Source organism: Diplotaxodon limnothrissa, linkage group LG7 (assembly GCF_057381915.1).
Source record: "Diplotaxodon limnothrissa isolate DT_005_m linkage group LG7, D_limnothrissa_male_GT1.1, whole genome shotgun sequence".
Lineage (NCBI taxonomy): Eukaryota > Metazoa > Chordata > Actinopteri > Cichliformes > Cichlidae > Diplotaxodon > Diplotaxodon limnothrissa.
This window is the reverse complement of record NC_140602.1, coordinates 49,812,932-49,837,355: the sequence shown is the minus strand read 5'-3', so window position 1 is coordinate 49,837,355 and position 24,424 is coordinate 49,812,932. Positions and strand designations below refer to the sequence as shown.

At 40.4% G+C, this 24,424-nt stretch overlaps 2 protein-coding genes across 2 annotated transcripts; one reads left to right on the top strand and one right to left on the bottom strand.

Annotated features, from left to right (window-relative positions):
* Positions 1-2,682: 2,682 nt before the first annotated feature.
* On the top strand, positions 2,683-6,894 carry klf4 (Kruppel like factor 4). Its single transcript, XM_085358336.1, has 4 exons — positions 2,683-3,213; positions 3,914-4,769; positions 5,337-5,507; positions 5,889-6,894. The coding sequence occupies exons 1-4, from the start codon at positions 3,124-3,126 to the stop codon at positions 6,062-6,064; spliced, it is 1,293 nt and encodes a 430-aa protein (XP_085214462.1). The 5' UTR covers positions 2,683-3,123; the 3' UTR covers positions 6,065-6,894.
* Positions 6,895-11,013: 4,119 nt separating this feature from the next.
* rad23b (RAD23 homolog B, nucleotide excision repair protein) lies at positions 11,014-23,612 on the bottom strand. The gene is made up of 10 exons (XM_085358335.1): positions 23,433-23,612; positions 22,502-22,583; positions 20,233-20,312; positions 18,550-18,731; positions 18,408-18,457; positions 15,890-16,017; positions 15,663-15,798; positions 15,383-15,510; positions 11,764-11,943; positions 11,014-11,536 (listed from the first exon to the last, which is right to left on the bottom strand). The coding sequence occupies exons 1-10, from the start codon at positions 23,496-23,498 to the stop codon at positions 11,423-11,425; spliced, it is 1,146 nt and encodes a 381-aa protein (XP_085214461.1). The 5' UTR covers positions 23,499-23,612; the 3' UTR covers positions 11,014-11,422.
* Between the last annotated feature and the right edge of the window lie 812 nt (positions 23,613-24,424).

The window sequence follows — 24,424 nt, the reverse complement described above, 5'->3', positions numbered from 1 at the left end:
TTTTTTGATGGGTTAAAAGTGACAGCAAGATAATTATTATGTGTCGTTTCTTGAAGAAACGTAGTAAAATGTTAAAAGGGATTTAATTCTAGTTGCCTATATTTCAAGCACACCACATAGCATTTGTTTCAGAATGATAACATATTTTGTATATTGAAGGCCCATTTAAGGATAAGCATTGCACGTTACCTTTGGCTTTGGTGTGTAGCATGGCTAGCTCTCAGAATTTTGGCCATGCATAAACTGCAGTGTGTTTGCAATACAGTGTAAACATTCTAAATAATTATTAAAAATATTGTCCTAACATAATCATATTATTTTATAAATAATAAAATGATACATTTTGCAGAGCAGTGGGAACATTTGTTGCATGAAGGCTGGCCATAGACTGTATATAAAAGACAGGCATAGTCACCGTGGTCTCATTGATTTGTGGAGTGCCATTTTTTAAGTTTTTTTGTTTGGTTCTTTGATGTAAACCAGACGTCATAATTTAGAAAGGGAACTGAACATACCAGATGCTCATATAGTAGTGATCTGTCAGTGTCAGCCACGCCCTAAGGCAGGTCACATGTACGTCACAGTTCACACTGATTCACGTCAGGCTTCAGTGCTCTCTCTTCGCAATCATTTTGAGTTGGGCAGTGTCACGTGGATCTATTTCTTTGTTCTTCATGAATAAAAAACAGAACAAAACGTACTTTTATATAGTGCTTAGACAGTCATTAGCCACCCAGTCAAATCAGTTTAATCAAATGCTCCAGCCAATGAAATCATGAAAAATATTCCTGAGAGAGTGAGATGGTTGCAGGTCAGAATGAAATTTAAAAGAAGATGGCTGTTACTTAGCTTTTTATATACAGTGTCGTGTGTAACATGTTACAAAGTAACGTCTTACATGTTTCAGTAACACAGTAGTGTAACGTGTCACTGTAGTAATTCAGTAACTACACTACATTTAATACTATGTCGTTACTTGTGTTGCAAGTGTTCTTTAGACATCTGTGTGCTGGGCGAAAAAAAACACATCCTGCACAATCCTGCTAGAAGATTATAGCTATAGGTTTATATTACTGGTGATAATATGACAGAGCATTTCCGGTCATTTGATCTATTAATAAATTAGTAATGCAACAAGTAGTGCAACAAATTACTTTCTCAATTTAGAAATCAAGTAATATATTTCATTACTTAATACATTACCTTTTCTTGAGTAACAACTCAGATGCTGGTTATGTATGAAAAAGCTTTGTAACAGCTAGATGGTCTCATGGTAACTGCTAATTAAAGATATGTTAACTTGATTTGTGAGTGATTGATGGTTGGTGCTCCAAAAATTCCTCTTGAAGACACGTCGATAAGTAACAGGAGTATATCCTACCCATGGCATACTGTCTTTTCATCTATTTTAACTTAGACTAATTTATCTTAAACTATAATTTACAAATAATTTACAAAAATGAAACCTGAGTTGGATTAAATACGATGTTTCACTAAGGATTAAGACCATGCACTGAATAAGAAGGTGTCTACTGAGATTATAAATCAGGTGAGCAAGATAAAATCTGACATATTTTTTAAAAACAGAAGAGTCGCCTGCAGGACTTTGGAAAGACAGCAGGGTGCAACATTGGATTTACTTGCTTCCGGCATTTCCGTCATTTATATACAGGCTGTGTGAAGCAACTCAGTACTCAGTATGTCCAGGACTAGATAGTGTTTTCACTGCCTTACAGGTCTGTCCGAAAGCAAAGTATTCAACCCTCAGTATTGTCTGTGATTTATTTTTTGTGTTCAATAAAGCACTTTTTAATTATGTTTTTAAAGTGCTATACAAATGAAGGTTTGCATTATTAATTATTATTATTTCACAAACTATAAAGCCATCATGCATTATTCTGAAGATGAAAAAAACGACCACAAAGTTGATTAATTTGGAAGAAAAGCACTCAGCATAATATTTGCTTTAATTGCGTGACACAAATTAGATATCTAATGGGGGATATGAAACGACTCCCTATGCGGTCCTTTACAGAGCTCCCTATTTCACAGTGAGTGGGGAGTAGTGAGTGGCCGAATGATTTCCAACACAGGGTCCTTGTCCCGGCTCGTGATTTAACATAGATAAACATAATGTTTACCCACAATAATTTGCATATTTACCTGTCATGGGATAGGCCACCGCTTTTGGCACTACTCTGTGCCACTAAATAACAAATCCACAATTACGACGGGAAACAAACGCAGCAATGACAAACACAAATAGAGTTGTTGTTATTGGATAAATACGCCAAAAGCAGAGGTACCTGGTGTTTTTACAACTCAGGGTTAGCTAATGAAACTAGGCCCTAATATCACCTGCTCACGTCAGGTGACTCTCCAGTCGTTATTAACGAAAGTCTCAGGTATTCCCATGTCAGCCGTGTGCAGAATTTAGAACAACGCGGTTCTTCAACCACATTTCGCACGACTAACAAAAAGTAAGGAGAGTCACGGTTGCTATGAATACAAACAAACTTCTCTCTCCAATCTTTCGCTCTCCTTGCCTCTCCCTCCAGTCCCCTCCCCTCCTCCCCCTTCCGCTAATGTTTTGTTGCCGGGGCGACAGAGGCGGTTCCCTTCGCTCCAGTGATTTAAGACGAATACCTCTCACGCGCTTCCCTCAGTTCAGACTGCCGGTCCCTGCATGGCAACAGGAGCAAGGGATTCCCCCCCTGCCCCGTCGCCCCAGTCTATCTTCCCGTTTAGCATCGTTTCAGCTTTAAAAATGCAGCAGCCCGGCAGCTTTTAACCCGTTCGCGGTGGCATGTCCTGGAACCAAAGTGTAATGCGCGACGCGGAGCAGAAACTTTAAAATCCGGGGGATATTCAAAGCAGTGCAGCCGCATCCTCAGAAGAATCTTTTCAAACGGGACTCCGCATATATATACATTTATATATATGTGTGTATATATAAACTCTAAGCGATGAGGTGTGGACCTGACAAACTTTTAATGACAACATCTGACTGACTAACATCTCCTTGTTGGACTACAACAGCCTGCGCTCTCCCCAGGGATCAGCCCGCGAGGATTTACGTTATTTTTCTGTTTAAATTTCAGGCAGCCTCCAAATGACGTCGAGATGGCATTAGGTGGAACCCTTCTGCCCTCCATATCCACCTTTGCCAGCGGCCCCACTATCAAGAGTAAATCTATAGGAAACGCCAATTTAGTGAGTATCCTGTGGTCACTTCATATTATGCGCGCATGCCAAAAAAAATAGCACTGTGTGGGGTAAAAAACAAAAATAAAAAAAGCATCAAAGAATTGGGTGCAGTGTATTTCTAGCGTGTTTGTTTTTCCAATGTGTCTCTCCCATGTTGTTACACTACAGCCAGGGCTTGACACCACGCTCCAATGGGGCGTGCACCAGTTTACACAGGCTGCTTTAGCGTGGAGACAGTGAGACATGCACGGGAAGCGCACATGGGCTACTGTATTGCTCCGTGGAGAGCATCCAGCTCGATTAGCTTTCCAATTAAATGCAGTTCAAATTCAAAATATTGAAAGGAAGATTATTCTGAGTCTGATCATTAAAAAAAGGGCCCACTCTTTATTCACCAGATATACCTGTGCCTCTTCTCGTGCTTTCAGCTACAAATCAGTATTCTTGGGAAGTGCTTACAGCCAAGGACACTTTCTGCACCACACTCAGCTCTGTAGCTAAGCTGTCATAATAATCAGTCTCCATACTGCAGATCCAGGTTCCCTTCACTCTAAATTACCCTGTTTTAGGGCTGTTTTCAAGCAGGACAGACAGGATAAAACCCTAGTGTCATTTTCTCGACTCTGTGCCTGTAAAAACAGCAACATGACACAAATGATCAAATTGTGCCAGCACACTCATAATTGCCTCTATAACTTTCCCGTAGAGATGGAAGGAGGAGTTGTCCCATCTTAAGAGATCCAGCGTGCCAGACGAAAGCAGCTGCCCCGACCCAGACCATCCCACTGCCACCAGCATGTCCAAGAAAGACACAGAGCTGGACCTGGACTTAGACTATGACTTTATTTTGTCCAACTCTATTCTGCAGCAGCAACAACAGCAGCAGCAACAGCAGGAGGATGCCATGGCATGCACCTCTGCCCAGGGACTGTCTCCTTCCCCTGGGTCTTTCACCTCATCTTACCCTCTCCCTTCCCCTCAGGGAACTGCCAGCGAGCTGCTCTACACCATTCCAGACATCAACGATGTTTCGCCCTCTGGAGGCTTCGTGGCCGAGCTCATGAGACCCGAGCTGGATCCGGCTTACCTCCAACCCACGAGCCTCCATGGGAAGTTTGTAGTCAAGACAACAATGGACATGGGAGATTACAACCAAAGCATGAATGTTAGCAAGGCCTGTGTTAACGCTGTGTCAGACCCGACTCCCTCACGTGCCTCGACGACCTTCGCGTGCCACAGGATAAAGCAGGAAAACCCCAGTAATTGCACCATCTCACAACCCATGGACCTACACCTGGCTGGAGTAAACTCCCATGGACGAGGAAGCCAGCAGCAGCAGCGTCCCAGCCACTTGGATCTTGGGTTCCATGGCAGAGGGCGCTCCATGACAAACAGCAGGTTATCCTCATCCTCTTCCCTCTCCCCGGACCACCCCTTGAGCCGGGAACACCAGGTGTTGGGCCATTCCCACTCTCAGATCCCTCTTCCTCCCCAGGGATACCACCATAGTTCGCCACCGGGATACACGTCCTACGCCCAGACATCATCCATGCAGTACCAAGGTTAGAGAGCATTTATTATAATAGAGAGTTCTTAAAACTGTGTTTTCTTAAAATCTGTCTAAGAACACAACTTATACAGAGTCAATGGTTTTAAACGAGCCATTGGTTCAAAGTATTGCACTTAAAAGGATCTTGTCCTCGTAAAACTCTTTAAAAGTCTAGCCCGCATACAGAATTTGAATTTCTATAGAATCTGTGTTGTTTGTTACTTTAAAACATTAAAACGAACCACTTCTCTGTTGTGGTGGGTTTTTTTAAAATTAATTGTGGCACTGTGCAGTGTTTTGCAGAGAAGTATTAAAGCTTTTAGAATAGCAGCTTTATTTTGCACAAGCCTTTTATATGATTTAAGAGAGGCTGATGTTTTCTGAGTCCCTTCAAAGTTCGAGACAGAAGATACATTCTTTTTAAACAAATATTGAATTTTTATGCCTCTGTTATATCGGCTATAAGCCTACCCCACTGTTCAGTGACCTCTGATATAGTTATAAGTTTTCTCTGCTCATGTGGAGTATGATTAGGGACCATGATAACAGTTATTGTCACCTCTGTTTTTTGACTCCACAGAACCCCTCATGATATCTACTGGTGACTGCATGCCGGAGGAGCCAAAGCCTAAACGTGGTCGACGGTCCTGGCCGAGGAAGAGAGTGGCGACACACACGTGTGACTTTGTCGGCTGCGGGAAGACATACACAAAGAGCTCGCACCTTAAAGCGCACCATCGTACACACACAGGTATGCAGATGGGTGTTTGACGCTTCTGGCGTCCGCTTACACTAGTGTTAGCTTTTAGCCTTAGCACGCTCTCATTAAGCTTATTCTCTTATTTTCGTGATAGTTTCCTTGTTGAACATCACTTGCTCATTATGGACAAACATGTTTGAATAGGGGCTGGAAGGGTGGGGGCTGGGAGGGGGACTTGTTTAGCAGGTGCAGTAAAACAGGTTGATACTGATCCCTTTTCAAATACAAACCCCAGGCCGGATGGTTTGGCCTTTACACACTAGCTGCAGGACAGGATGGACCTCTTTTTCTCCTGAATGTGGGGAAGGCTGGGCCATTTTTAACCTCAGGGCCAGTGCTAACCGCTCTGTGTGTATTGTGTTTCCATCAAAGGGGAGAAGCCTTACCACTGCGACTGGGAGGGCTGTGGCTGGAAGTTTGCGCGTTCGGATGAGCTCACCCGCCACTACAGGAAACACACAGGCCACCGGCCGTTCCAGTGCCAGAAATGCGACCGGGCGTTTTCAAGGTCAGATCACCTAGCTCTCCACATGAAGAGACACTTATGAGACTTGGATGGTCGGTGGATGAAGGCTCCAGTGGGCGGGGAAGGGGACATATATGTACGTTAGCAGAACCCTGAACAAACCTGTGACCTACAGTTTTTTTTTTCTTTTAAACCACGATTTGCCTTCAAACTGGCGTCAAGCAACAAGACAAGCTGTGGTGTTCATGGCAAGAAACAAAAATGAAAGAGCGCTGGATCTTTAAGAGCCAAGAATTTCTCTCAAGACTGATCCCGTGCTCGCACGTTGTGCAGGTGACTCGACAAGACCTCTCAGCCAGGGTTGTAAACTTTTTTATGAAAGGGACCAAACTGGAATTTGTGTTATTTAACCGACAAAACTTGGAGGACCAGGTGCCAACTGTTTTTTTGGGGGTTTTTTCGAACTGGAAGTGTATTTTTGTCAGGGAAACCAGGAGCAACAGAAAAAACATCTCCAGAGGCCTTTACCAGCAACATGTCTTCATAGGCCCTGTAAACGACACACTGTACAATTAAATACATATATATTTATATACACATTTCACCTGCAATGCCATTGATTTCAGGTACAATGTTAATTTATACAGAATGGTGCTCAGTGACTCTGAAGGGTTTTTTTGTAATAAAAGGTACCAAAGATTATACAAAAAGGGTGAAATGAAAAAGTGCCATATGGTTTTTGTGTTTCTTGGAAACCTCTCTTCCGCAATCTGACTTAAATCAGGTAAACACTTCATTTTTTTTAAAGGTGATGGCAATCTTCAATGCACTGCAGCTGCAAAGTGCAATAATTTATATGAGACGCTTGTATTTTTGTATTGAATGAATAACTCTGAACAAATATTTGTTTGTTTATAGCCAAAATATGTAATATAATCTTGAACTTTGTACATTTGTAAATAATAATTCTTTGTTATTGTTTTGTATTTTACATTATAATAAAATGTATTTGGTATAAGAAGAAAAATCTTTATGACCTTTATGCCATTTCATTGACAACCTTTGATATCTAAAGACATGAACAGTTGGCAGGATGAAAGACATTAGTCCTATAAAAAAAAGTTTTACAGTAGGTTGAAGATTACTGCACTGACCTCTGTGGTAATGGTGAGATCACTCCAGGCGACCTAACACAATGTTGCCGTTAAAAAAGGTTTTCCAAAGAAAATTCACTCCTACAATGTCGCACTTCCATGGAGTTCTCTTTCCACCTGTCAGGCGGATGAATTGGGAGGACAACTGAGTTGGTGGCTGACGTTCAAGGGTGACACCAAATCTGACACCGATGTGCACAATAGGAGTACAAGCACTCAGATATGCTGCGGTGAGATAGATGACCTGAGACTTACAGCACTGAAAAGAGCTCAGTAGAAAGGTGATGTTGCTGAGCCGTTAAGGCTCTATACCTATACTGTGCAGGCCTCACAGTGTGACCTCGTAGAGATTTGGACTATAATAACCGTACTTATTTTTATGTATGTCAAATAAGTTTAAAATACAGATGGTGATCATTTTTAGATATTTAAATAGCCCTTCATTTTGACAGGGGATGTCAAAATGTAATAAATCTACCACTGTATCTAACACTGGGTTTGCAACAGCTGTGTTATTTATCACTAAGTATTTGGATTTGTAGCGTGATGACATTATAGCACCTTGCAAAGAATTTTATTAAATTTATCAAGAAAGAAAAAAGTAATTTACATCCTGATAAGAAAGAAAAGGGTAAAAACATAAGAACCCATGTATGAGTATTTACTTGTGTATTTAGATGTTGACACATTTGCTGTATAGTTACATTTATTAAAGTGGCACTTGGCAGGTGGGTGAAGCCTGAGATCAGATGTTGTGGTGAAGCAACGATAATAACAAAAACCCATAGAGACTCACCTTAAATTAAATCCTGAGTGAATTTGTACTGTGGCCTCCATTGGATTTGTTTTCTTTGAGGATTACGTGATCGCCTGAGTGGTGCTGCTGTGTCTCTGAGGTTTACTGCTCTTTGAGAGTGTACAGCCTTTGAATAATACAAAATTTTTATTATAATTTTTTAACAATATGAATTTATAAGATGATTCAAAACATCACATACTGATTACAGGGAAAAAGCATCCTATAGTTAGGACATTACAGCATTCTTTAGAGACTTAAGTACCACAGCACAGGGATGACAAGGGGAAAAGAAGGATGTGGACCATGCAGGTAGCATTGCTTTCCATTTGTTGTGAGTAGTAGCCCCCAGTCACACATCTTCAGGCTTGGAAGTTGGAAATATATTGTGGTCTATGTTGCCCCCTATAGGTTTATTTGGTTCAAGCACAGCACGATCCCTTCAGAATCTCCCTTTTAATTAAGAATTACACTTCTTAAACCAGACGGCTATAATTGCAGGTGTCATTTGTAGTGCTTGTTGCTACAGAAAGAATATGCTAATTTTCAATGTCTTTTAATTCAGCATTTTAATGACTAAAGTGTCAGACGGATTGTGGATTTCTTGTGTATGTGTGTTTATTTATTTTTTACATATAGATGTAAAAGTGAGTATACACATTTATTAACAGCAAAAAAAAAAAAAAAAAAAAAAAAGCACTGTATTACTTCTCCCAAAGCTTTGACCCTCTTTATACAGTGCTCTGAAAAATCATCTCCTCCAAATGTGGTACAACTGGTTTTCAGGCGTTTTCCTACACCAGGCCTGGCAAGTTTGGGAACATTAACATTTTCACATTAATAAATGAAAAACTGGATTTTGTATTTATTCAAGTTACCAATAATATTACATTTGTTTGATTATTTGAAAATAAAAAAATAAAAAAAATAAATCAGGAAGAAGGCTAATACTTCTCCATAGCACCACACTAGAGCTGGGCGATATATCGAGTTTTTAAAAAATATCGATATATTTTTATACGAGATATAAGATGTGACAATATCCTTTATATCGATATAGTCTATGTTACGTTATAATTATACTTGTGGAGCCGCAGGTTTGCCTCTCTTTCGTCCACTTTCGTCTTTACGCAATGTTACTCGGCCTCGCCTCTCCTTCACTGAACACAACTCCTCCTCGTCCCCCATCGCTTCACCTGCAGGAAGCGACAAGATGGACACGGCAAATCTCCGTTAACGAGTTACTGCGCATCGCCCCGTGCGTGGGGCTGGACGGCGTCAACGTGTTAGCTAGCTAACCACGCTAACGCCATGCAGCCCAGAGGGGCTGCACGGACTAAAATCCTTTCATTTTCTCAAAAGTTGACAGCGCGCCTTATGTATGAATTCTGGTTGTGCTTGATGGCCGCGAACCGATTTTATGTGGTACACGGCGCTCAGCAATCTGTCAAAAAATGTTTTAGTACGACTTTAGTAAGCTACGGAGCTGCACCGCTTGATGGATTGTCGGAGCATTACGGCTGAGCCTCGCGGAGTGATACGTACTGTGCTTCAACGTAATATTACCCTACTGTGTATCCGGTTGTTCAGTGATGACGCGACGAATCCTACTTCCGGGTCTAAAGTAGTCTGCGTTTAATATGGCTTTTGTGTTGTTAACATGTTTAATGTTATGTATTTTCTTCTATTTGATCTCAAAAAGCTCCTAAAACAGTCAGCGACCACTGTTGACCTCCCTCGGCTTTTATTACCGCTAATCATTTATTTAAGCTCAGTTTTTAAAACCTTACGATGTAACTACAGCCCAGCCCATGCAGCAGTATATGAATGACTAACCTCGTATTGCGGATGGATTATCTCAGTTGTTCTCCTGGCTGAAGTTTGGTCCTTTTACAGCATCCTGCCATGCGATTACATTTGTTCCTGACCACCGAGAACACTCACATTAACTTTTATCGAGTGGAAAAAAAGTTAGCTTGTTTATATTATGCTAACATAGCTGTGTCGCTAGCGGTCACGTAGCACATCATTATATACCAGCTAGCCCAACTTCAGTAACCCTACAAACGTCACTGCTGTTTAGTTTTCTGTCTTCATTTATGCTGGAAGTGATAACAGAGCTGTACGTTTTAATTTGTTTCCAAAACCCCGCAGTCAGGACATGCTATATTGTATTTAGATAGAAGCTAGCGAGCTAACTCCCTGCTAACTTCTAACTCCGTTAAATGTCATAAATTCCGTTTTCATGGATGCCTGGATGTTAAACTCAATTGTTACACCTGGTAGAGCAGAACGCTGATCATTTTATTAAAGATGAAAGACTTTAGACAGTTTTTCAACTCTCAGTAATCCCATAGTGATCGTTTGATATATGGACCTGCAGCGGAGTTTAGGCCCAGACACGGCTAGTGACGTCAGACTGAACAACCGGATAAGGACTATAAATGGCACCTGTTAAGAGACGTGGTTGCGAAGCGGATTTCAAACTCCAGGCTGTCAGTCACTCAGTACAAGTTGGGAACAGAGCAGCTGTGAAATCTGTCTTTGTTATTGTGCTCAGCGTCTTTTAGTTCACATTTTGACTGCACAATTGTGAGCTTTTTGTTATGCACAAAAACAACATTGTTTTCTTTTATTTATGGAGCATTATTATTTAATAAATGCTCATAATTTATTTTTGAGTAAATTTTATGTACATCTGCTCTATGTTAATAAAAGTGCCTGTGTGACATCTGGGACACAGCTTTGACTAAGAACTCTCTTTTTGTTCTTACTTTATGGCTTTAAAAAAATATATCGAGATATATATCTTATATCGCCATCCAGCTAAAAAATATCGAGATATGAATTTTGGGTCATATCGCCCAGCCCTACACCACACATGTTAAAATGCATGCATATCTATCCATCTATGCGTATTGCAGATTCACCAGTTTAGTGTACCCTACTGGGACAGGCTCCAGATCCACCTCCGAAACACAACACTAACTCAGATAAGCAGTTAATCGTGGTGTTTTTTCATGCTGAAAAACAAAGATGAATAAAATAAATAAATACAAACAAAACTCCACGTTGCTTGTGTTGAACACTTTAATTTTTCAAATCTCCATTTTAAGTCAACTCCAAAAATCAAATAAGAGTGCATGAATACTGTCAGAACCTTTCAGATGAACCCAGAACTCATCTCACATAACAGAAAAAAAACTTAACATAAAACATACTGGTCTTAAGTATAACAAATAATAAACAGATTATTTCTGATGCAAAATTATTGTAATTTAATTTTTACTTCATTTTTAACCAATAACAAACAAAATCCTCCCCTCGTACAGCAGCCACCAGCTGATAAAGATCCAGTGTTACAAAGAAAGTAGAACGTGGAAGTGGTGAATAAAATAGTTTTTTTGGAAACTAAAAGGCTTATTGTGCACATTTATCAAAAAAAAATCTGCAATCAAAACATAGAGAAAGTGGTATGAAGATGGCTTGTTTAATCCTCATCAAAGTTCTGTTGTAAAAGGAAGTTGGCAGCCAAGTTCTCATTCTTCTCACAAGCAAAGTAGGCTTGTATAACAAGTCCCTCTGGAAATCCTAAGGCTTTTAGCTGGAATCAGAGAGTCATAGCTTAAAGTTAGTCAATCAATACGTTAATACATACTCCCCAGTCAGTAATATCCCTTCATTTGACATTTTGTTGAGTAAATGTTGCACAAATGTGACATGTAAGGGAAACTGGTTCACATAGATAGTCCACCATGTTTGGTAAAGGAGCCTTGAGCTTTGCAATTATGGAAAATGTGTCATGTGTCATCCATGTGTCGTTCTCCTCACCCTCTCAATGGCCTCCTTCTCCTGTGGTGTGACCTGGATATAGTTCATTTGATTTCCGCCGCCGCCGCCACCTCCTCCTCCTCCTCCTCCTCCTGCTCCACTGCTGCCACCTCCTGGCACTGGCTCTGGGACGGGTTCATTTAACATCTGAATGAACTGCTCTTGGTGGCTGCTGATCTCCTAGTGTGGTAGATAAAAAGAAGACTCCATAGCAATGGAAACTCTCTACTGCAGAAATAAATAATACATTAAAAATAAAGACTACAAACGATAATTTTATAATTAGAAAAAAATAGGTGATTAGGTATAGTAGTTTCCTAGAGTCACAAGACTCGCAAACACCAAGGGTCTAAAGGTTTATTTGCACAAAGCAGCTGGAATCTCATGAATTTGCTGTGCAGTCACACAACTCAACACAACATGAAGCCAGAAAGTTTCACTTCTAAAATAAACAAATTAAAAAAAAATACATATTTTCTGACTTAAAGTCAATTTGTCTGCGCTCCCCTTATAAGTAGTCTCCTCATGGCAGCACTCCACTACTTCCAGCGCTTTTGCTACTACAGCCCGTGTCACAGTTTAGGTGGTTTGAGTTTAATGTTCTTCCTCAGACACCCCTTTATGCTACAGGCTACAGCAGAGCTGTATGTTTATAGTTTATAGTTAGAGACAAATTCATGCCGTAAGCTCTTTGTTGCATTCTTAACTTGATGAACTGACTCAGACCTTGGTCATCCATGGTGAAGTGGTGCAAGTAATCAGATTTGGAGTCCTAGGACGCGTACTAAAAACAGAAACTACTCTGGAAACGGTCCAGAGGTGCCTAAGGAGACAACCTGGAAGGGGAGACAATCACTCTACAATTTGCTCTCAATGTAGAGCAATTTTGATATAATTTTTTTTCTAATCTTATGGTTAAACTTGTTAATATGCCAAGTTAGGAATGAACTGATCTGATATATGGACAGTATATCAGACTATTCCCCACTTGAAAAGCCAGATTAGATATGCTCACAACAGGCTGAAGCAATTCTTCATTTCTGTGTTCCTTGCCAACTGTGAGTCAGCAGCAGTGTAACAGTTGCTGGCAGGAGTGATACTGGCAGCACCGGAAACGTGCTCGTCATCTCCGAGCATGATGTGAGGAGAGCCTTCAAGAGAGTGAACACCAGGAAAGCAGCAGGACCAGACCCCCAGGTCGTATCCTCAGAGACTGCGCATACCAGCTAGCTCCTGTGTTCACTGAGATATTCAACATCTCTTTATCTCAGTGGGTGATCCCCACATGCTTCAAAGAGTCCATCATTGTTCCTGGCCCAAAGAAACCCCACCCTGCTTCTCTCAATGACTATCGCCCTGTAGCCCTCACCTCAGTAGTGATGAAGTGCTTTGAACGCCTGGTCAGAGACTTCATCATTTCTTCACTACCAGACACACTGGACCCACTACAGTTCGCTTACCGTCCAAATCGTTCCACAGACGATGCCATCTCTCATCTCCTCCACACATCACTCACTCACTTGGACACTAGAAGGGGGAATTATGTTAAAATGCTCTTCATAGACTACAGCTCTGCATTTAATACCATAATTCCCTCCACACTCACCACCAAGCTGGAGCATCTGGGACTCAGGTCATTTATGTGTCAGTGGATCTCCAACTTCCTAACTGGTAGACCACAGGCAGTAAGGATGGGCGGACATGTCTCAGCCTCCACCACTCTCAGCACTGGAGCCCCCCAGGGGTGTGTTCTGAGCCCCCTGCTGTACTCTCTGTACACATATGACTGTGTGGCCACTACCAGCTCCACCACCATCATCAAGTTTGCTGACGACACCGTCGTGGTGGGCCTGATCTCTGATAACAACGAGACGGCCTACCTGAAGGAGATTAGGAATCTGGAGAACTGGTGCCAGAGGAACAGCCTCCTAAACGTCAGTAAGACAAAGGAGCTGATAGTGGACTTCAGCACTAAGCAGGAGAGGAACTACCAGACCCCTGTCATCAACGAGTGCCCAGTGGAGAGAGTGGACAGCTTCAAATACCTCGGAGTTCACATCACGCAGGACCTGTCATGGTCCTGTCACATCAACACCGTGGTGAAAAAGGCCCGACAGCGTCTCTACCACCTCAGACGCTTGAGAGACTTCCAACTGCCCTCCAAGGTGCTCAGGAACTTTTACTCGTGCACCATAGAGAGCATCCTGACGGGAAACATCTTAACCTGGTTCGGGAACAGCACCATGCAGGACAGACGAGCTCTACAGAGGGTTGTGCGGTCAGCTGAGCGCACCATCCGCTCCGAGCTCCCTGACCTGCACTCAATCTACAGCAGGCGGTGCTGGACCAAGGCCAGGAAGATCGTGAAGGACCTCAGCCATCCCAACAACAGACTGTTCTCTCTGTTGAGGTTAGGAAAGCAATTCCGCTCCCTGAAGACCAACACAGAGAGACTGAGGAGGAGCTTCTTCCCGCAGGCGATACGGTCTCTCAATCACACCACCACACAGTACTGACCCACACATATGGTTCTTACACACACACTGAACATTCTGGACATTGTTTTCACTTCATCACTTAAAGCATATTTGCACTGCACAAGACATAATGTGGAGTGCACAACTCTGGTCACTATATTCTTCATTTCCAGTTAATACTTGTACAGCTGCTGTTATTGTGTGTGTGTGTGTGTGTGTGTGTGTGTGTATATATATTTTTTTATATTACTTCATACATTCTTATATAGTTCTATACTGTGTATTTTGTTGTACAGTTGTTTCATTTTTAACCTTAATTTATATTTTATTCCTTCCTAGTTAAATTTACCCTTTTTAATTTTTCATATTTATTTCCTATCTTATTCATAGCCTTTTCCTTTTTTTTTTTTTTTCCCTTTAGGTCACGAGCAGTTGTCTAAGCATTTCACTGCATATCGTACTGTGTATGACTGTGTACGTGACAAATAAAATTTGAATTTGAATTTTGAATTTGAGTGCTAACAGCATAGCAGAAGCTAACAGCAAAGTGTGAGCAGTTTGAGCAGAGGTATTTCACATCTGCCATAACTGAAAATCTCCAGTCATGGTGCTTTTCAAATTCCCATTATGTAAGCTTGAGGACTCTTCTTCAACTTATACGATTTCGGTTTCACGGTAAAGATGGGAATCACTATCACAAGTGCACAACTAGCTAAAAGAAAGCAATGCAAATACATACATTTGAACTGAGCAACGCAAAAAAAAATGTTAAAAATACCACTTCACTAAATTAGAATTATTTCATTAAATTATTTGTTGTAACGCTTAAATTCAGTCTGATGCTTCCTCAAATATAAAAGAATGATTCTCTGAGCCCCTCCTTCAGAGTAAGGGATATAGCTTATCAACTTAACACTGATATCAGGCCTTCCAAAGGGAAGGTGTATTCTATCCAAACTGGAAAAACAGTTAATCTTGCATTGAGTAAGTAGAAGTATGAACTGGTCAAGTGACCTGTTAAGTGAAATGTGACTTTTTAACCCCTTAATTATATTAAATAAGAATTATGTTAAAAGCCTTTACTACATCCATGTTTCCAACAACATTTTTATTTTTTGACACATAAGGCTCTGTCCTGTCACCTGCAGCAGCTCTGGATTTTCCCTGCCGATCTCTTGCAGCAGGGCGGGAAGAAGGGCTGCGTTCTGCTGGATCAGCTGTCGCATCACCTGGAATTGGGGCTGATTTCTTAGGAAGTTCAGTGGATTGCCTACAAGTATGAGTCACACAGCGCAGGCAAAAAATTGAAAGAAAAAAGACACAAAGACAAGGGGGGGGAAAAAAAAAAAAAAGAGCCACAGGAAGAAGAACAAAGAAAAACATTTTTTCATTGAAGCTGCAGAACAATATAAGGCCATTTACCTCCCCCAGCACTTGGTGAAGACCTAGTATTGGCAGGAGCACTAGCATTGCCTGCGGGTACAGCTGGAGCTCCACTCGCTGGAGGCGCCGCTGCATCACGACCTGATGCATTACCCTGATTTCTGCTTGGGATACCCTGTGGGGAAATTGATGACATACACCTGTTTGTTTGCTATGACACAGTTACTGAATATACAATACTCTGTTAAAAATTTCACTGCTCTTACTGTGAGGAGGTATTCCATAGCTCTGTCGGGGTTGTTAAAGCTTGCTCTCAGAGCAGCCACCACCTGCTCCCTCTCGTAACCCATGAGCATCATCTCATTCACCATGGCATCATATGAAGAGCCTGTCACTGTACGGATACAAACACAAAGACGGAACATTTCGTTATTACAAACTGAAAGTCAAGTTTTGCTTTCCGACATTTAGTACGTCATCAGCCACTTCTAGAAGAATGTAGTAAACTTAGGAACTTCTGCTCAATGGTGCAACATTGTAATGACCCAATATCTGCATATATGTTCGGTTTCAACAGGGACATGGGCTGTGCGATATAGAGATGGACCGATCCGATATTACGTATCGGTATCGGTCCGATACTGACCTAAATTACTGGATCGGATATCGGAGAAAAATAAAAAATGTAATCCGATCCATTAAATATCACGAAAGCACCTCACAAAACTTGCAACACGCCGTAACTCGCCTCAGAACGTTAGCACGTCGGAGCAGTATGCATCACGTGATAGAGCAGCTGTGGCATGCGGGACCTGTCGGTGGTCTGGATAGCATGTGGAGCTTCGCTAGCAACCCGGCATTTCATCTCCGACAAAGTTATCCAGAGAGAAGTAAAGCAAGTTTGTAAGTCCATCTCTGAATGTTTGTAAAGCATTCCTGCGTTAAGCTTAACAAGCGACTGCCTCTTCTTGCTGCTACTTCAATCATGAAACTGCTTAACGATCAGCTGATCGGCTTTTCTGTCGCGAGTCCGTGTCTCTAGTTTGCTTTTGGCCCACTTTGCACCAGAAAGAGGAAACCAGCGGCTGAACAACAGCAGCACGTTTAAGCTTGATCAGCTGTTGTTAGAATGTATTTAATATTACTTTCTACTCCAGGATCTTTTTCTACGTAGCTGACGCTGGTAACTGTGCAGGGGTGGATCTAGCAAAGTTTAGCCAGGGGGGCCGATAGGGCATTAACAGGGAAAAGGGGGCACAAAGACATACTTTTCTTTCTTATTCTCATTTAAAATGTCTAGCTTTTAATAAATAATTATCTGACACCCAAAGTTTTAATTTGATGCAAAATGAATAGAAGTCAATTACTGTATATAGTAACTATTAAGTCTAATATACCCTAGTAAGCTATAGTACTTTTTCCTTTGGGAAGGTACCATCTGTGCAGTCTGCAATTTTGTTGAAGAAAGATGTTGAATCTATTTAATATTTCTTGAAAAATAATTGATTTCTGTGCATTTTTTTTTTCACACTTCATCAAATTAAGGTTGATTACGTCGATTAAGCATCATGAGGTGGCGCGTGAGGGGTGGTTCCCTATTTTTTATTTATTTATTTTTGTTGTTGCTGGGAGTTGGAACCCTATTAGTTAGGTTGCTTAATATTTATGCTAAGTACTCTTTAAAATACCAGAATAGGGAGGATGGTGTAGGTTTAAGTTTATTAGATTGATCAGTATTGCTGAACTATGAAATATTTTTTTTTGCATACAGGTATAACAGAATAGCTTTAGTGTAGTTGTTGTTTTAAACTTGAGTATGAACTTATACAAAATGCAGCAAGATATTTTAAAAAAAACAGTTTTGTTGATTAAAAAACACTATATCGGATTCATATCGGTATCGGCAGATATCCAAATTTATGATATCGGTATCGGTATCGGACATAAAGTGGTATCGTGCCATCTCTAGTGCGATATGACCAAAATCTCATATCCTGATATAAGACATCTATCGATAACGATATTAAAAAAAATAAAATAAAAAAAAATAAAAAATTAACATTTTAAATTCTGTGAATCTCGGGCAGCTCGACTTGCGTGAAGTGTTTCCAGCTGCGCATCATGTACCTGGAGTCGAGTGTTTTAACCGATGCATGAAACGATACATTTTTAGACATAAGTTGTAACAGCCGCTATTTTCTTTGTGAATATTTATTGCACGGCGTGCTGCGGGGAAAAGCCCGTTCCAACGTTTGAGTCTAGGGTTTATTTTTTAGCACCTGGCGGCTCTTTTTTGCTTCTCATCCGTAAACACTGCATACTCTTTCATGTGAATTAGTTTATTTTGAAAAGTCTCAACAGTATCTTGAACTTTATTGTGAAAGCTTTATGTGGAAAATAAAAAAGCGGACACGCGATGGTTTTACCGTTGTTGTTGCTAACGACAACGCATAAAAACAGGCGCTTGTCCGTCCGTAGTGTGGTTATATTAAATATAAGAGAAAGAGAAAACTTTAAGAAATTAATATAGCCACTACAGTGACCATCAAAACGATGAAAAATTATTGCCGTAAATGGTTTATTTTGTGACACCACGAAACAAACGATAGCGTAAAAGGAAATGATAGACGTTTTTATACAGTCATCCGATATATATTGTTATATCAAACAGCCCTACTTTAGCCATTATAAAATCTTTCCCCTCAAATACAACAACAAGAAAAAATAGAAATCCAACAACAATAGAACGCAATAGAATACTAAACCTCACAAAAACAAGCTTACCTAGATTTGAAACTGCTTCACTGATTAAGTTTGTTGAATCTCCAGAGCGTCTGTAACAGAAGGAGACCTTGGATTAGGTCTAAAAGTCGTTTCTCAAAGCCACACACTGAACAGTTAAAGAGAAGCATCAGCCCGTCTTTACCCGACAGAAGTGGAAGATGCTTCAGTTGTTGAAGGCTGGCTCTCCTCTGGTTTGTCGTCTGTAGAAGATTGCTCTGCTGGTTTGTCTGAAGTGGATGATGAATCAGACTGTGCAGCTGGAGCTGTAGTGCTGGGAGCAGGCACTGCTGTTGAACGCTGTGAGGCAGCGGGGGCTTTTTTAGGCTGCAAAACAAATTTGTAGTTTTTTTTTTTTCTCTTTTAGTTGTAATCAAAATGGTAAATTTGGGCTGTATTTTACTTAAGGCTGCTCTCTGCTGGATCAGCTGTCGCATCACATGGAATTTGGGACTGATTCCTTAGGAAGCTCAGTGGGCTGCTATGGGTCAGACAGTGTGAGCAACAAAAAGACAGCCTCAGGAAATATCCAGCCAAAGACAAGGATTTGCTCACTGAACGATTGCTTGGATATAAAAAGTTCTAAGGTTGTAGCCGATTATGTGACTATGTGAATCCTTAGAAGGCCCAAAACTTCACTATTGATGTAGGTATTTGGGACAGCCCTCATTTTTTAATACCATAAACCTATAGCTTCTAGATACATAAGCAACAATTTTGGCACTGCAGTCGCTCCTCTCTCATAATCAGCATTTTACCTCATGGATCTTAAACTTGGAACTACACCATTCTCCAAAGTATAAAACTGTAAAAGCACCTGCTCATACCCAAAACAACAACATGTTTTAAATACACAAAGACATTGCCTTCATTTTCTGTGGCTTACAACTCAGCCTCAAACATGAATCAGAGCCCAAGTAATTGTGCTACTTTTACATTACTCATCATTAGGAGAAACTGATTTTCATTACCTTTGTTGGGCCTACTTTTGCTCTGGACTGTGCAATCTATTTCAGTTGTGGCGGCTGTATTCCTCAGGACTCCAGTGTGAAGTTTGTGAAGTGATGTAGAAGAGGGGGTTCTGATATTTTGGGCAATATTTGGCTTCTTATTATCAGTATTTTTTCTAGACTACTCTGCACTGCTGAGCAAATAAGATTAGAGGCCTACAGACACACAGTGTAAACTACACATTCTCTGCGAAACAGGGAGCACAGGAGTGGAGAGAGAAAGAGTACAGTAGCTCACATGAAAGTGCAGATAAAAGAGCCAATTAACAAATTAAAACTTTTTGTTTTTGTTTTATGTTTTTCTGCACTTTATTTTTTAATCTATTTTAAGTTTGGTTGGAGAGTTTACAAACTTATTGAAGGCTACAATCAGCCTATTTCTTATAGACACATTTTCACAGGCAGGGGACCATTGTGTAGCACAATAGAGTTAAAAAACAAACAAACAAAAAACACCCCCCCCCCCCAAAAAAAAAAAAAAATTTAAAAAAAATTTAAAAAAAAAAATCGTAAAAAAGTAATTCTTGTACGTTTTGAGGATAATCCCTGCTTGGAACAACTAATTTTCCATGCAGTGGAATAGACAGCAGAGCTAAACAGTGACCTTCTATCCATACTGTACTGATCATGCTGTGAGCACTCGTTCCTGTGCAGAAGAGGATATTTAATAGCAGACAAGTGGTTGGAAATGCCGAATCATAGTCGAGTATGAGCTTGTACTCATAATATGCAAGGACATGGCGTTCTACAGAAACATCACAAGATGTGCTTGACAAAGAACACCTGCAATTTACTAAAACTATTCCTAATTCCCAAACCTTTGTCACCATGACGACCACAAAGTTCTTCTCGTCGATTTTGTATTCTTTGAGCGGTGAGTCATCACTGAGGATTTTTCCTGTAACACAAAAAAAAAAAAGTCAAAACTTCAGGGCATTCCCTCCCTTAACCTCAACAACAGATAATATCAAACTATGTCAGTAAACAGATGAATCATCTGAATTTATCACCACAACTTGTTCTTCATGATATGATTTGCTACACGGCTTTTGTTTTGTACTTTATGTATGTCGGAGAATTTTTTAGCAGGTCAAGCAAAACCCTGAGGTCTAAATGGCAATACAGTATTGTTATATAGACAAAGCTTCTAAAGTACAATGAGCCCCCGATGGTTTTCAAAAACACAAAAGCTCAGCTGTGTCACTTAAGTTTGAGGGAGACAAAAATCTATATTTTTAATGCAGCTTTTCCCTCTATTGCACTTTTTGAAATATAGACACTAGCAAAAATTATTTAAACAAAGGAAAATTAGCATTTGTGGTGACTTCAATTGCAACAGGTTCCCTGAATATACTTGATTAAGGACTGAGTCACATAGCCCTAGAGCCTAGTCAGCCCAACAAAGGGTTGGCCAGTAACCCTGGAAACCCTTTGAAGGCTAGGAAAAAAATATGTATTCATTCACTGGTTGACGAGCGGTTGTTGGAGGTTGCTGACTGCACCCTCATTATTCTTTTGTTTGCTAGCCGACTATCATGGTCGCCAAAAGCTCACATGGAAGATACCAAGTTGTCCGCAAACACTCGATTGTGCAACGCAAGTTAGAAACAGAACATTCACCTTCAAAGTAAAAGCAGTGCTTTATTGCAACTCCAACGTGTTTCAAAAGACACAACCTTTAGTTTGAAGATGAATGTTTTGTTTACAGTTCGCACAGCTTCTTTAACACACAGCTTGTACATCAAGTGTATTTGCAGACAAGTTGTTGTCTTCCATATTAACTACAAGCAAACGCAGCAGTCTGCTAAGACATGACTGATGTAAAGACCAGGTTACAGATGTGTTCACGCACACTGGAGATGTGTGAGTTAATCCTATTATAGTATTTACAAGCACATTTGAAGGTTGTCTAGAGGACTTGATTTCACATGAGTAGTTGCCTGGGGGTCTACGTATAGCGGAAGTACAGGCCCTCTACGACTCAATTCAAAATGCCAACATTGATGCTAAGGGCAATTTCCCTCCACGAGTTGTTGCACGTGTGACCGTCTTTGCATTATTTCAAAGGGGAATTGTACAGATATGGGTACCATGGATGGATAAATTGGTTCTTAACAAAATGGATAAATTTAGTGTTCATTCTGCCCTGGTCGCCTTGCGATGCTGTGATTGCCCAACTGTTTTTGACGATTTGCTAATCACCAGACACAGTCAGGCATGTAGACATCCGCACAGACCCTCAACTCTCACTCACAGTGTGACAATGAAACGTCATGAGGACCTGAGCGAACCCTGAGACTATAATCAACGCTTTAGTGTCTAAAGTTCAAAGGTTTTCAGGGCAGCACTGAATACCTTTTTGTGACCAATTCCATATAGCCACTACTAGTAACTTCCTGCAACCACTTGACAGCTGGTCAGGGAATGCACATTTTCCCTAGCAACAGGGGATAACCAGTGGGTCGCTGACAGCAGGTTGCTAACTGGTCATTAGGGCTGTGTGACTACAGCCAATAATACCAATAATGGTTTAAAAGCATACATACAAAAAGCAACAAAAATTGGGACAACTTCAGTCAGTTCAATGGCTCTGCAATGGTCGTCTTTCATTGAACTGTAAACCTAAAAAAAGCCCTAGCCTACAACTCAAAAATACAAATAAAAAAATCAGCTCCTGCATATATAGCAACACTACTGAGACCTTATAACAGCTGTCAACCTCTTCGATAATCTGATCAGGGTCTTTTAACAGTTCCCCGCCCTCATTTTAAATCTCAAGGTGATCATACTTTTGAGGCTGTAGCTCCTAAATTCTGGACCAGTGTAGTTTAAACGACTGTTAGTGTTTTCTTAAATGTTCACTCATGTTTCATTATGCGTTTATTGGAGTTGTGTGTATGTAGGACTGAATGTAAGCCAATGTTGGCATGTTTGACGCTTTTCTTTAATGTGTGATTTTATCCAAACTTTGAAGCACTTTGTAACTGTGTGCTTAAAAAGGGCTAAAAGAATAAAGTAATTTTTAAAAAATGAATATTTCCTTGAAGAAAGAAAGAAGTTAAGAAGATACAAGAGCATATAACATACCAGCATAAATCAGTTTCTGTCCGGCAACTGAAAAGATTTCCTTCCCCTTTTCCTGCTCAATCCTCTCTTTCAATGTCCTCACCTGTGAAATAAACATATGCATTTTTACTTCATATTTTCATCCCTTACCAACAAAACCATTAAGATGTTTTACTGGCACCATTTTGTCCAGCCCTGCAACGCTAACAGGAGTAAAAGTCCAAAGTGTGACCCAACTGTGTCAGCTGTGTCATCGGTGATTATGCAAAACCATACATTTAAAAGCAGTGCAACTATAATCTGGCGACTAATATGCATACAAGCACGTCGAAAGTAAAAGTAAAGTGTCTGCACTAAAGTTAATCATATTAGAATGAGATGTAATGAGATGTGCTGTAGCCAGCCGGCCTTCAGTAGCCGACGGTTAAAGCTAACGCTAGCTCAAAGATTTATATCTTTACCCAAAGACAAAAGGGAGTTTATACAAGCTTAATAACAAGTACAACATGTTTTAATTACTTTAAATAACACTACTTTCTCTAAATGGCACCAATGTTTTCTTGTTTTACCTTAACCCAAATGTTCCAATTACAATAAGTTTTACAAGCTAACATAAAAAGACTGAGAAACACTAAAATGGTAAGGTTCAAGCTAACCTGTCAACCCCACCCCGCCCCCCGTAACACTCACATTTGGAGCCTTAAGTGGGCTACGGCTAAATGCTGAAAACAAAAACAATTTCCTGATTGGTTTTTAAAAATAATGCGCATCTGCATTAAGCCGAACTTCTAATGCACGTCAGACGCATCCAAAAAGAATCTTACGTTATAACCCAGACTTGCCTATAAAACGCCAAAACTGGAAATGGTCAAAACAAATCATGTCGATTTCAGGACATACTCAACTCCCATTCCACTCCCCTGTCACAAAATGCATGATTATTAACTCTCACCGTCTCCTCTTCATCGATGTCGATTTTGAAAGTCTGCTGCTGTAAGGTCTTCAAAGTTATTAGCATTTTGTCGGTGGAGTTTTATTATTCCTGCGTCCGGTTTAAACGCTTTAAATCCAACTTGCACGAGTCTTTACTGTTTTCGTTAAATCATCGTAAACTGTCAGCCGCCATGACGTATCGCTTTTCTTCTTCTATGTTAAATACTTGACGGACAGCGCTCCTGCTGGATTGCTTCGGTACTGCAGTAAATTGAGCATTGGTCACAATGCTCAGGTGTGCTCGTTGATGAGTTTTCCAACACGCTTGATTCCAATGAAGTATTACAATGCAGAAACACTGCGAGCTGATTAACTGAAGGCACACAAGTATAATCGGCAAAATGACGCAGAAAAACTTAAGTAAGCCAAGAGTCTTGTGGATTATAATTTCAATAACATGCAAAAACATATTTTATAAGCTGATGTTTTATGGCTATTTATAATACCTGCAAATCCAGCATTAACTGGAAATGAATGTGAATTAACAGAAAACAGAAATTCTCCAGTACAGTTAAGCACATTACTTAAGAACATTTTTACTGCTCATCATTCACTTTGTTTCATGTGATGCATAAGGGCATACACATAAAAAGCCACTCCCCCAGCTACTAGTCCCCAGGTGAGCTTGCAAACTTTCCTTTCTTTTCTACTCATTTATTTGTAATACAGTACAGGGTAAGGTACTGCGCAAAAGTCCAGAGTCACCTGTCATTAGTTTATATTTTGCTTCGAAAGAGCCAGACTTTCTTGTACTTTTTCAAAGTGGTCTTGAGCAGGTCTTGGCTTTCTGAAGGTCATTTAAAGTTTTTCTTTGGACAATGGCTGCTTTTTCACTCATGTTCAGTCCTTTTACGTGACCATTTTCAGGGAAATGTTTGCTTGTTTGTTTCTTGAACCACTTAACTTACGTATGACTCACTAACCACAATAAAACACTTAACTCGAGCGATG

Excerpts from the sequence above, each read along its gene's own strand:
- klf4 (XM_085358336.1), top strand. The coding sequence starts at position 3,124 with ATGGCATTAGGTGGAACCCTTCTGCCCTCCATATCCACCTTTGCCAGC. Across the intron at positions 4,770-5,336 it reads ATCATCCATGCAGTACCAAG|AACCCCTCATGATATCTACT; the intron begins GTTAGAGAGCAT and ends TTGACTCCACAG. Across the intron at positions 5,508-5,888 it reads GCACCATCGTACACACACAG|GGGAGAAGCCTTACCACTGC; the intron begins GTATGCAGATGG and ends TTTCCATCAAAG.
- rad23b (XM_085358335.1), bottom strand. The coding sequence starts at position 23,498 with ATGCTAATAACTTTGAAGACCTTACAGCAGCAGACTTTCAAAATCGAC. Across the intron at positions 20,313-22,501 it reads ACAGAAACTGATTTATGCTG|GAAAAATCCTCAGTGATGAC; the intron begins GTATGTTATATG and ends TTTGTGTTACAG. Across the intron at positions 11,944-15,382 it reads AAAATCCAGAGCTGCTGCAG|GAGATCAGCAGCCACCAAGA; the intron begins GTGACAGGACAG and ends CTACCACACTAG.